The following is a 13581-nucleotide window of genomic DNA, read 5'->3' on the forward strand; positions in this document are numbered from 1 at the left end:
GAGTCTGCAGTACTGGGTACCCTTGACTGAAGGCTTGGTAAATAATTTTTATATATTTCATATATAATATAGTTATTTTAGTATTTGCATTATATCAATAAATATTAACATTAATATATCATATAATATAAACATATAATGTAAATATTATATGCATTTAACATAGATAGTAAGATCTTTTCCATTGTTTAGATTTATAAAGCTCATCTATGTAAGATATTGTTTCTAAAAATATTTAAAAATAACTATTTCTAGATTTAATTTTTATACAAAAGGATTTTACATAGAAATAAAGTATTTTAGATTTTTCTTCATATAATAAAAATTACAAAATATACTGAAATCTATAACATAAAGAGGTCTGTTACTTAATCCTGCCTTCTTCCTAATGTATTTTAGGTGATATTATTATTTATTAAAACTTAATTGACAATTAAAAACTTTAGAAAATTAGGGGCACCTGGGTGGCTCAGTAGGTTAAAGCCTCTGCCTCCGGCTTAGGTCGTGATCTCAGGGTCCTGTGATCCAGCCCCACATGGGGCTATCTGCTCAGCAGGGAGCCTGCTTCCTCCTCTCTCTCTCTCTGCCTGCCTCTCTGCCTACTTGTGATCTCTGTCTGTCAAATAAATAAACAGAATCTTTAAGAAAAAAAAAAACTTTAGAAAATTAAAAGATATAAAAAGTTGAAAAATTTCCCTTTCAGTCTGTTTCTGCTCCGTTTTCCACTTTTCACCAATCTCTCCCCCAACCCACGTGGCCAGTTTTAATTTTTTGAATATATATATAAATAACTGCATAGTATTCTACTGTACAGGTGGATGTTATATGATGTAATGAATCATCAATTGATTGATTTTGGGGTTGCTTCCAGAGTTTTGCTAACCCAAAATGACACTGAATATCCTTGCATACATGTCATTTAGCACATCTGCAAGTGTATCAGTAGGGTAGCTTCCTTGAAATGGTAAAGCATTTGTGTATTCATTGAGCTTCTATCCCTGAAGATTGCACTAATCTATGTGTGTACCATATGATCTATATAAAAGTGTGGATTTCATCATAGCATCACCAGCAGATGATGTTATCTAATTTTTAATTCTTTTCCAGTCTTACTATAGGGACGAGTGGCATATCCATGTATTTTTAATTTGGGTTTCTCTCCCTTTTTTTTCAGATTTGGGTTTCTCTTATTATGAATAAAGTACAATATTTTTTCATACGTTCAAAGGTCTCCTCTATTTTCATTTTTGGTGAAATAACTAGTCACATACTTGGTACATTTTTTAATGGATTTGCTTTCTTTTTCCTTTTGATTTTAGAATCATTTCTTTAGAGAGAAATTATTCTTTTGTGTGTTCTAAGTTGTAAAGTTTTACTTCAATTTTACACTCTTTTCCTTTAGCTTTCCATGCATAAGTTTTTATTTTTTTATTTTTTTTTAAAGATTTTTTATTTATTTATTTGACAGACAGAGATCACAAGTAGGCAGAGAGGCAGGCAGAGAGAGAGGAAGGGAAGCAGGCTCCCTGCTGAGCAGAGAGCCCGATGCGGGGCTCGATCTCAGGACCCTGAGATCATGACCTGAGCCGAAGGCAGAGGCCTTAACCCTCTGAGCCACCCAGGCGCCCCTTTGCATAAGTTTTTAAAAAGAGGTTTAATTTATCTTTTATTTCGTGACTTCCGGATTTTGAGTTATAGGAAGGCTTTCTTACTCCATAGTGGTTTTTTCCCCCCCTTTAGGCATCCCCCAGTGTTTTCTTTAAGGACTTATTTTTGTACTTTTTCTTTGACCTATTTGGAATTCACCATGAATATAGTATGAGGTACAAACACAATTTTTTGGTTAGCCCTCTGGACACAGTCCAGTGTCCAACACCGTTTATTGAATAATCCATCTTTCCCCACTGATTTTAGATGCCACCTTTATTGAATACTAATTCTTTTGTGCATTTGTATCTGGTTTGTAGTTTTATTTCTGTTCCATTGGTTTGTTTCTTATATAATAGTAATTCATTTTTCAAGTTATTTAGCCCTTATAATTTAATATAATGTATCATATTCTTAACTTATATCATTTAACAAATTTACTGAGTCTCTACTTTGTGCCAAGTATTAATCGAGGCCCTTAAGATATAATAGTGAACAAAACCTACAACACATTCTCATCCCCATCTAAGGAACTCACATTTTATGGGAGACAAACAAACAAAAAATGAGTATATGTAATAACACCTGATGGAAATTGCTATAAAGATAAAGCAGAGAAAAGAAGATTGGTGATGGGGTGCAATTTTAAATAGAGGAGATAGAGAAACCCTCACTGAAAGGTAACATTTGAGCAGAGACTTGAGGGAGGTGAGGGACAAGGTCATGTGGATTACCTGCAGAAGAGTCTTGCAGAGAGAGGGTGGAGAAAGCCTTGAAATAGAACTTAGCCTGTATGGTTCACAGAACAGCAAGGAGGTCAGTGGGGTTGGCACAGTCAGCCACAGAGGGTAGAGCCATCAGAGGAGTAAGGTGGGCTAGACCAGTACTTGGGCTTTTCTAAAAGAGCCTGAAAGGTCTTACAAAGGGGCTTGTAACGAGTAAGGCTTTTCTTTCTGAGGAAATGAGAGTCCATTGGAAGGTTTTAAGAGGAAAGTAATATGATTGGGCTTAGGTTTTGATGGGGGCACTTTGAAAATATGTTTTAGAGAGACAAGGGCAGAAGCAAGGGGAGCTTTGAAGCAGTTGGGAGTTTTTGGGCTAATTGGGCAAGAGATGATATTGGCTTAATCCAGGAAGTGATGGAAGTAGTAATCAAATTCAGGACATATTCCTTTCTTTCTTCCTTCCTTCCTTCCTTCCTTCCTTCCTTCCTTCCTTCCTTCCTTCTTTCCTTCCTTCCTTCCTTCTTTCCTTCCTTCCTTCCTTCTTTCCTTCCTTCCTTCCTTCTTTCCTTCCTTTTTAAGATTTTATTTATTTTTCTGACAGAGATCACAAGTAGGCAGAGAGGCAGGCAGAGAGAGAGGAGGAAGCAGGCTTCCCGCCCAGCAGAGAGCCTGATGTGGGTCTAGATCCCAGGACCCAGGGGTCGTGACCCGAGCCGAGCCACAGGCAGAGGCTTTAACCCACTGAGCCACCCAGGCACCACTCAGGACATGTTTCTAAGAAAGATACCACAGAATTAGATTGAAGGTGGCATATGAAAAAAACAGAGATCAAGGATGAGTCCAAGGGTAACTGGAAGCTTGAAGGTACAATTACCTGAGAAGATTATGGAAGAAACTTATGCATTTAGTTTATAATGCATATTCAACATCCAAGTTGAGATGTTAGTTGGATATACAGGTCTGGTTTCAAGGGAATGGGGTCTGTCAGTGTAACAACTTGAGGTCAAATGAGATTCCGAAGGACAGAGTATGGATAAAAAGGGAAAGGGGTCCACATGTGAGCCCAAGGACCTTCCAACTTTTAGAGGTGCAGGAGGTGTTTTGTCATAGAGATTATATTTATAATAACTTTATGTTAAATCTTCGGGATTTTCTTTCCTTGATTCCCTAATGTGAGCTCTCATAAAGTTAATGTTTTTTCTTTCTCTGCTGCCTCTTTTTCTTCTATACCATTTTAGTCAGTCATATTATCTTTCTTTCTTTCTTTTTTCTTTTTTTTTTTTTTTTTAAGATTTTATTTATTTATTTGACAGAGATCACAAGTAGGCAGAGAAGCAGGCAGAGGTGGAGGGAAGAGGCTCCCTCCTGAGCAGAGAGCCAGATCCCAGGACCCTGAGATCATGATCTGAGCAGAAGGCAGAGGCTTAACCCACTGAACCAAATCAGGCACCCCTGTGTTATCTTTCTTAATGCTTTATCTTTGTATTGTTAAATATGCTTATGCTTCTGTTACTGTGTTACGTTTACATGGTATCCTTTGACTTCCAGCTTTTCTTGATAAGGCAATCAGCAAATTTCCTTTATACTCTCTTTCCTTTGTTTTGTTTGTATTTTACTTAAAACTTTTCCTATTGTCAGGGCATATAACGTATTTAAATTATCTTCTTCAACTCTAATTCCCACATTAGTTTAAATTTTAGTTCACAGTCTTTTATATAAAGTCTTTGCTCACTGATAGTCCTTTTGGTGAGGCTTCTTCATTCATTTCTTGGATGATTTTATCCTTGTTTCTTCAAGAAGGGCTCGTGGAAACAATATTATCTTTTTTTTTTTTTTACCTCATCTCTTCTTTGTTAGATGAAGATCAAAATGAATCTACATTGTTGGTTTAAATAAATGGACAGAATTTATTTAAATTCTAATAGCTGTGATTAAATAAATGAATGCAGTTAAATCACAAAGAACAGCACCCAGCATAGGCCGAGTATCAACAAATATTAGCTGGTATTTATCTTTCCCTGATGTTCTCCAAACCCATCCCAACGATCTGAATCAGTGGCTCCATCCCTGTGAACCTCTACTACAACACTTAACCACACTCCACTGTAATTGTCTCTTTTATTCCTCTTTGTATCTTTTGTGCATAGCAGCATATCCCGAATAGGAAGTGCTTAGTAAGTTTTGAATCAAATGAATTAATCTGGAATCCTTCAAAATCAGAACAGATATATCTGCTTAGGATAATAGCCGGAGGCAGGTATATTCTGAGAATGATTTGATCAAGTGATTTAATTTAATAACCATGGTTTTTGTTTCTAGACTTCACTTCTGATGATGATTATGGGAGAGTTGGAGCCTTCAGAGGGCAAAATTAAGCACAGTGGAAGAATTTCATTCTGCTCTCAGTTTTCCTGGATCATGCCTGGCACCATCAAAGAAAACATCATCTTTGGTGTTTCTTATGATGAGTATAGATACAGGAGTGTCATCAAAGCATGCCAGCTAGAGGAGGTAAGTCACTATGTGACATAATTCTGACTATGCATATGAAATCTTTAAACTACTTAAGATATATAATTAGTCCCCTATTCAATAAGTCAGTCTACATATATTAACCAAGTTTCCAACATGGGCAAAGTACTCTAAGTAAATCCACTAATAAAATATATATGTCTAATAAATATATGACCACTAATAAAATATATGATCCCTGCTCTAGGAGACTTACAAAAACATAGAGAAGGTACAATTTATTTTTAAAATGATGGGCTGATTTGGTTACAATAAAACCTCTTTATGAAATGGAGAGAATTTTATTGACTCATTCGTGAGTCATGTGTCCTCAGTGGACACTTATATGCATGCATTTTTTAAAAAATACTTCAAAATTACTTGAGAGGATTTTAGTAATTTTAAATAACAACCATAGCCTACCATAATGAGCAATGATCTTCCAGTAGAGAATCAAAGATAAAATTGTGATTATATTTTATCCAAAACATATTGGGTGTTTTTAGAGAACACAGATATTTGTCTAGGTGGGGACTGGGTTATAGGAGTGGTAGTGTCTTGCAAGATAAATCACAAGCTTTATTTGTTAGTTGAAAGGTATTGGAAGGTTTCTGGTGAGCTTTATTATTACTGTTATTATTTTTTGCTTTGAATATACCTTTCCTCAAGAAATAATTTTATAAATGGTGATTTGAATCCAACAATAAAAGTATATTTATTTAACCCAAATAGACCATAGCTGTATTACTAATAATAAATTCAGAGCTGTGGGTCCCTCATTTATGAAATGAGCATTTACTAACACTAACATGCTAAGTGTGGGAAAACCAAGCTGAAAAATACACAGTCCATTTTCTAAAGGTTCATGTTATAGTGATCTGTGTTTTAATGAACTATTGTATGGTATGTGAATTATATCATAATAAAGCTGTTAAAAATAACGAAAGTAAAGAGAATAAGAGGAAGAAGAGCATATTCTTTTCTCATTCTATGACCAACCTCAAAATTATTTTTAATGTGTATAAATTAGTTTTATTTCATATACTCATATTTATGGACTATTTCCATCCAAAGGAAAGGCCATCACATCTTTATTTCCTCTAAAAGTAGTTTCAGGGATGCCTGGGTGGCTCAGTGGGTTAAAGCCTCTGCCTTCGGCTCGGGTCGTGATCTCGGGTCCTGGGATCGAGACCCACATCATGCTCTCTGCTCGGCAGGGAGCCTGCTTCCCCCTCTCTGTCTGCCTGCCTCTGCCTACTTGTGATCTCTCTATGTCAAATAAATAAATAAAATCTTTAAAAAAAATAAAATAAAAGTAGTTTCAGTAACAGTTTCCATTTCTTCTTACCTACCTTGCCCCCCAGCACACATACCTGGCTCTAAACAACCACTAATCTACCTTGTATCTCTAATTGTTGTGGACAATTAACACAAATGCAAACATTCAGTATATGGCCTTTTGTGTCCAAATAAACTTTTAAACTAGAAAAAGTTAAGAAGTCTTCATTTTGAAAACATTTGGCGCTTGCTGCATTTCGTAAAAATATAAATAGAATAAGATCCTTATACTTGAGAGGTTCATGGACTGGTAGGGGAAAGAAACATATTAATAAGGAATGTAGTTGGTACTCTAATAGAAAATGAAAGAGTGATTTCTGTAGGAGTGAAAAGAGGGAGCGTAACAATAGATCTCCGTCTTCCTGATGTAAAGAATAATCTCCAAAGGTGGTACAAGGATAATTCCTCTAATAGAATGATTCACTGTGGAGTTCCAATGTAACAAGAGGGAAATTGATGGCTTTGGAGGAATTTTTTTGATTAAGAACATTAGAGCTGCCAATAAAGTAGAAGTTTAGGTTGGTCAGAAGAAGTGGGAGATTAATGAATAAATGGTAATTGGATTATTGAGAAAATTCAATGGGATGAATATAGGGTATATAACATAGTGTCTGGTGTAAATTATCTATTCTATAAATATTAGCTCCTTTCTACTTTCTTTTGAGGTGGTGAATACTGCTAGAGAACGTGATGTAAGATAAATGTGTTCTTAGAGTCAGTTCTTATTAGAGATTGACTTCTATGGAAATAAGATGGAACTTGGTATAATTAAGATGGCTATAAAAAGTCATCAATGTGAACTTTAATGATGACAAAAGTGGTTCTAAGAAAAATGATAAATGTGGTTATCTGTAAATATGGTAGTTGTTCTTCCTAACCCAAACAGAAGTTGGAGTATCCTGTCAAAGAAACCAGATGGCATTGGACAGTTTAGAGTTCAGGCACATTGTTTCCATGCTCCAGAAATGGCAATGGGTTGGGCGGTGATTCTAGTTTCTATGTGCCTTTCACACTCCAAAGCACAACTCTGTACCAGACACTGTTCACTGTGGTGGGGTCAGGGCAGGTACAAAATGAAAACATTATTTTCCCTCCTCAAATAACTTATGGGCTGGTTGGGGGAAAACATAAAGGAAGAGATAGCAAGTATTGGAATAAAGGTATTCTTAGGGCACTGCGGAAGCCCAGTTTCGGTTTGCCTCAGCAGTTCAGGAAAGGCTTTCTCTAAAAGTGGACAACCTGAGGGATGAGTAAAAGTGGAAAGGGTATTCTGGACAAAAGGAACTGAGCAGAAACATAGGATGTGAAACCAGTTGGTTAGTGCAGGGAACCATGTCTTGATAGAACCAGAATATAACTTGGAGGCACTGAGTGTGGAAAGAGGAATGAACCCATTGGACCACGGCCTGGGGGCCTTGTACACCAATCTCAGGAATTTGGTCTTGGAGAGCTTTAATCAGGGGAAGAAGGATGCAGGCAGTTTTGTATTTTTGATATATCAATTGGCTGTAATATGAGAAACAGAATTAAGGTGGGTGCATTTTGAAACTGGGATGGCAGAAAGAATATATATTTTGAAATCTGACAGAGTTGGGTTACTAAAGAAAGTTACTTAATCCTGTTATACACTGAGTTTTGTCCTCTCAATATGGAGATTATATTATTTATTTTGATATTTTTCTGGCTCACCAAAACTACTTAATAAAATAGCCAGTAGTAGTAGTTGTTGTCGTCGTCATCATAGTAGTAGTATTTGTTGTTCTGACTAGAAGGGAGACTAACAGGAACTGTTTCAGTAATCCAGATAATGGTTTTAAGGGACAAGAAGAAACAGAAATTAAGCAGAGGCATTGTGCGGAGATCAAGAATGCCATATTTATATACTATTTCCATCCAAAGGAAAGGGTGTCAGGGAAAATGGGCCTTCAGGGAAGACTGAGAGTTTTTTTTCCTGAAGAAATTAGAAGAAGAGAGAAATTGGTTTAGGATTAAGGATTCCTTGCACGACAGGAGCTGAAAAGGGGGATAGGTAGGATTGCCATGGGTTTAGGACAGAAGCACGTGAAGGTGAATGACATACAACTGAGACATCTGATCAAGACAGAAAGATCATAAGTCTTACTAATAAGGTTTCCAGTGGAGGACACCACTAGGTAGACTTGAATAAATAACTTTATAATGATGATGACATACATTTTGCTTCTGTAATGTACACTTCACTCTTCTTCCCCTTTGCCTTAAGTTGTCAAAACACTGAGCTTTTCATTTCTAATGATCTGAGTCCCTGCTCTCTCCTGTCCCGCTGACTGTTGCAACGAGGCCTTTCTAGTCATCTTATAACAGGCAAAAATACACCCAGCACCCTAAATTCTCTGTACTTGATACTGGCAAATGTAGTGAGTACACTGAATATAGAGCGTGTCTGCTTCTTTTCTTGTTGCTGAATATTCCCTGTACATTGTTATTTATCCAACCACATGACAAATTGTTTGAGAGCTGTGACTCTTAAACATTTATTTTGGTATATGCTGCCTAGGACGTGGAGAGGCAGTTTTGTAAATTCTTTCAGGTGACTATTTCAGCAATATCTTGGAGTAGGCATGCCAGTTATGGGAATTGTGCTCAGCAGCTGTTCCCCTCTGAGTCTCACAGTCTCAGGGTTGGATGAGATGGTTCCATGGCAGGAGTATGTTACTGAGTAGGGAGTAAGGAAAGGAATTACAGGTGCTAGACTATCTTAGTCAAAACCAAAGGTATCCCTATTTTCAGTCCCTGAGAGTTTCTACTTTTGGTATTTTTCTTGTTGTCATGAAATAAATATTCCTCACCTTTCAAGAAGAGGCCTGTAGGGGCCTTCCCAAGGGAGGATTTTCTTTTTTAAATGTGGAGGAGTTTGGAGCTGAGGACCATGAAACACCCACAGTGTCCCCAAGGGGGAGCAGCTGGTGTCCGCCACAGTCACCCTGGCTGAGTCCCCCGCAGGGCCCCTGGTCACCAGTACGAAGAGTCGTGAGTCCATCTGTTTTCATTTTGACTGCCAGCGTTGATCTGTTTTTGAATGTGCTCCAGCCAGACTTGGAACTGGAGATGAGAACGGGATATTTTCTTCCTCATTTTTGTGTTTTTGTTCAGCTCTAATATCTACAGAGCACTTGCGTATGTAGTGATGCCTGCCGTCATAGGAGCAGGCTGGTAGGATAAGTTGGCGTGGATAGGAAACAGCATGCACAACATACTTCACATAGTTTTCTGATTTCAGTCTGCTGAAAACTCTTCCCTCAGAGGGGTAGCTTAAAGACTTTATCACGGGGAAGGGCCCGGAGACAGCTCTGTGCTATAGAATGACTTGTGGTGTGCAGACCCGAGGGAGCAAGTCAGGTGTGGATCCTTTGCCTTCGGCCCTTCTCCTTTACGAATGTCTCCATGTCTTGCTTTATGTTTCCTACCTTGGGATCTAGATGATGGTACTACAGATTTCTAGACAAATGCAGAGGTATTTGTTTTCTTAGGTGTTTTTTTTTTTTTTTTAAGATATCATTTTATATCCCAGTGCCAATCAGCTTATTCTCTTCTTTCCATGTAACCAGACTACCCCTGAGGGTCCTTCTCAATTTTGTACGCTTTTGTAACCAACCCTGGAGACTTTTGCTAGCTTAAAAAAGATGACTCTGTTGAACTGGGCCCTTGTTAACTTACTTATCTCTTAAGGAGATTATAACCCTGTTTAATTATTAAAAGAGGAACAGACTTCACTGTTCTCTCATCTTTCTTTATTTTCAGGTTATTGGTTTTTTTCACACTTCACCAATACCTTACCCTACCATAGAACCCACAGCTGACAGCAAGAGAATTCTAGGCAGACTGGTGTTTGGGTAATGGGTAGTTGGACTGACTATATTCAGTGACTCACTCTCTTGTAAAAGTACCTGGGTTTGGCTTTTATGATAGTGTGTGGTGGGGCGTGGGATATGAGAAGAAGCTAGGGACTTAGGATATATAATCGGTTTTCACAGAGATGTTGAGATCCTTTTGTAACCGCAAAATGGTCTTCATTATGTACTCTGTCTTGGCAACCATTACATATGCATTGTAATAAAAATATTTACTGTGTTTGTTGCAGAATTAAAATCTGTTTGTGTTTTCTTTACCACCACTGCTTGACAGTTTTCATCTTTAAGTCACTAGAAGAAAGCAAATTAGGAGGAAAATTGGCAAGGAGTTGCTAAAGGAAAAAAAAAAAACAACTTGGGAGGGAAATTGGCAAGAAATATGAAAAACTTGGGAGGGAAGTAAGCAAAGCAATGAGTTAATGACTGTTCTGGAAAATAAATTCCATCATGCAGATACCGCAAGTCTAATTAAATTTGAATTTGACTTTTGGATATCCAGATCTGGCCAAAACTAACCTGTGTGAACAGAGGCTTAACCTTTGGTTGGTCAGTCCACCACTACAGGAGAATTCAGGAACGTTCATTTGAGAGATCTGTAAATAAAAGGGGGCCATAGGAATTAACATCTGCAGTCAGTAACAGCCAAGACATAATGGAGACATAAAACAGATATTTGAAACACATTGAACTATGTCCCCTAAACCAGAATAAACCATACTTAATGACTGCACCTTGAACCACCTGTAATTTTCTCCTAATAGTTAATTAAGTTGGAAAGCACAGCCATTTATTTACTGTAATATGAAGCAAGTACATTTATTTTATAGAATCACTGAGCCAGAACCTAACAGAAATGCCATAGCACTTTCTGAATTGAACTGTTATTTCACTTCATTTGAGCCCTGAAACTTAAAAAAAAAAAAAAAACTCTAGCTAACATCTATCAAGAGAGTACATGTTGGCATTGCTGTGCTAAGCACTCTGCACACATTGGTCCATTGAATTCTCACTTTCTTGTTATCTCGTGACAGCTTTGCTTAGAGTTTGCTGTCAGAGAGAAACTGTGCTGAATTCTTAAAGTGTGAACCTGATTTTAGGAATTGAAATTGCAAATTCTGGAATTATTTATTAGCTTAACAAATGAGAGCTTTACATCTCTAAAACCAAAATAGCCATAAGAGTGCTGGTCTGAGTAAGATTTGGACAAGTCAACAGAACAGTAATATAAAAATTTAATTATAATGGTCTGGGACCAGGCTATCTCAGGAATAAATAATGAAATGAAGATATTCAAGGTAAGGTTTTGTATTAAAAGACAAAAAAAAAAAATCATGACATTTTCCAAAGGTAAAAACCATGATGTATCATCATGTCTATGCTCAAGATTTCATCTCTCCCAAAGAACTGGTATTCTGAGCCATGCACTCTAAGAATTATCTTCTTTGTAGCAGTGGCTAACAAAACAAGATCAATATATATACTTATATTTCATACCTTAGAACTCAGTGATGTTCATAAAGGTCTTTGTAAGAAAGGAAACTTGTTTTTTCTAAAAATTCTGAGTATTAGTGTTCCCTTGAGAAAACTACCCTCGAAATGGCAATTGTATTACCATTAGTGTCTTTCAGAACAAAATCTGTAATACCTAATTTTTATTCAGAAGGTTTAGCTAAGCTTGATTCACATTTTCTAAATTAAAAAGTTGACTTCAGCAAATATTTGAGTTCCTCTCATGGACGTGTAACATTTTAGGCACTCTGGATGCTGCCTTCAATTATAACAAGGGTCCCTGTCTGCAATTAATTTTTTACTTATAGATATTTGGGGGGAAAGATTATATATATATATATATATATATATATATATATTCATTTAGTAAATATTTGTAAGTGCAACTAAGGACTCTGCCAAACTCTGGAAATTATTAATGAACAAGACACAATCCCTGTCCTTAAGGGGGTTTTATTCTAGTGGAGATGACCAAGTAAAAACCAGAGCAGTTTGATAAATTCTATGATATTGATTAATAAGGGTCCTTTAATGAGTACAAGGAAGTAACATTTAATCTGATATTAGAAGTTCAGGCAAGGCTTCCCTGGAGGAAGTGACATCTCAGGTGAGAGATGATGGATGAGCAGGAGTCATTTGAGCGAAGAAGAACAATGAGAACATTCCAGAAAAAGAACAGAATGTACAAGGCCGAGAACCCAGAGGGGGCACTCTATATTTGAGGAGCTATAGTCAGTTCTGTGTGGCCAGAGTGTATAATGAAATGGGCCCAGAGCCAGGAGAGAGCATTGCACTTTTTCAGGAGCTCTAGGTAGGGCAGCAAGACTGGGATCTGGAAAGACAGGGGTATATCGCGATAGCTGAACTAGGAGAGGCCAATCAGATCATGGTTTCTATCCTTCCATTTGCCAGCAATTAAAAAAAAAAAAAAAAGGAGGCAGAAAGACAAAGGTCACCCCTTTCACTTTGTGCTTCATATAAATTCAGTTGGTGAAATCCACTTCTCAAACAGCCTTCTAGCTGCAGAGGAGTGAGAGAAATGTGGTAATTGGTGGGAGCACAGGGAAGTACCCTGGGAGGAGAGCAAATGGGTCTCTAGCATCCTCCACCGTGGCGTTTCTTTATTGGAGGAAGTGCCATAATAAAAACAGTATCTTAGGAAGATTCATCTAATATAATAAGCAAATTGGAGGGGGATAATGGAAATGTGGTTAGAAGTTAATGAAATATTGGCATTCCAATTTTAAAGAAAAGAAGTAAAATTTTTGAGGGACTTGTTGAAGATCCATAATTGATGGGACCAGCAAGAGAATCCAAGTCTTCTGACTCATTTTTTTTTTCTATACTCTATTAGTGTTATTTCTTATTAGAAAAGAAACTCTAGATTAGACTCTAGTGACATACCCATTCACTATTGCTGGCTTTAAGTTAGAACTTTAGGCTAGTTAATCGCACTGTGATGTTAACAGTATCATTAAACTATTAAGACTATAAACCTGCCAGTTGTAAAGGGGAAGTTATGATAGCAAAGCCTTGTGACCTAATGGCATTGAGAATTCCATGACATAGTTGTGAAAACTATTTGCAGATCCTAAATAAGCATATCTTGGAAAAACCACCTATACCACACACTTGAAATTTAAATAAGTCAGGACATTTCTTCCCAGATCCTCTTCCAAATTATTTTCTCCTTTTCCTTTGCCCTTGAGGCAGAATCTCTTCTTCAAGCCTCATAACCTCAAATTTAAAATATGGAAGTCCGGGGGCGCGTGGGTGGCTCAGTCGTTAAACATCTGCCTTTGGCTCAGGTCATGATCCCAGGCTCCTGGGATCAAACCCCAGGGAGCCTGTTTCTCCCACTCCCCCTGCTTGTGTTCCCTCTTTCACTGTGTCTCTGTCAAATAAATGAATAAAATCTTAAAAATAAATAAATAAAGACAGGTCCAAGTAGGAGGGCAGTC

At 37.2% G+C, this 13581-nt stretch overlaps 1 protein-coding gene across 3 annotated transcripts in view; it reads left to right on the forward strand.

Moving 5' to 3' along the window:
- CFTR (CF transmembrane conductance regulator) overlaps window positions 1–13581 on the forward strand; it is a 168941-nt gene that overhangs the window by 66712 nt on the left and 88648 nt on the right. For all 3 annotated transcript variants that reach the window (XM_045062911.1, XM_004741906.3, XM_004741904.3), the window contains one exon: window positions 4692–4883. In XM_045062911.1, coding sequence (XP_044918846.1) covers window positions 4692–4883 — 192 coding nt within the window. The remainder of the gene's footprint in view (window positions 1–4691; window positions 4884–13581) is intronic.

Source organism: Mustela putorius, unplaced genomic scaffold, assembly GCF_011764305.1.
Source record: "Mustela putorius furo isolate JIRA1106 unplaced genomic scaffold, ASM1176430v1.1 tig00003845_pilon_pilon_pilon, whole genome shotgun sequence".
In the NCBI taxonomy this organism is placed as follows: domain Eukaryota; kingdom Metazoa; phylum Chordata; class Mammalia; order Carnivora; family Mustelidae; genus Mustela; species Mustela putorius.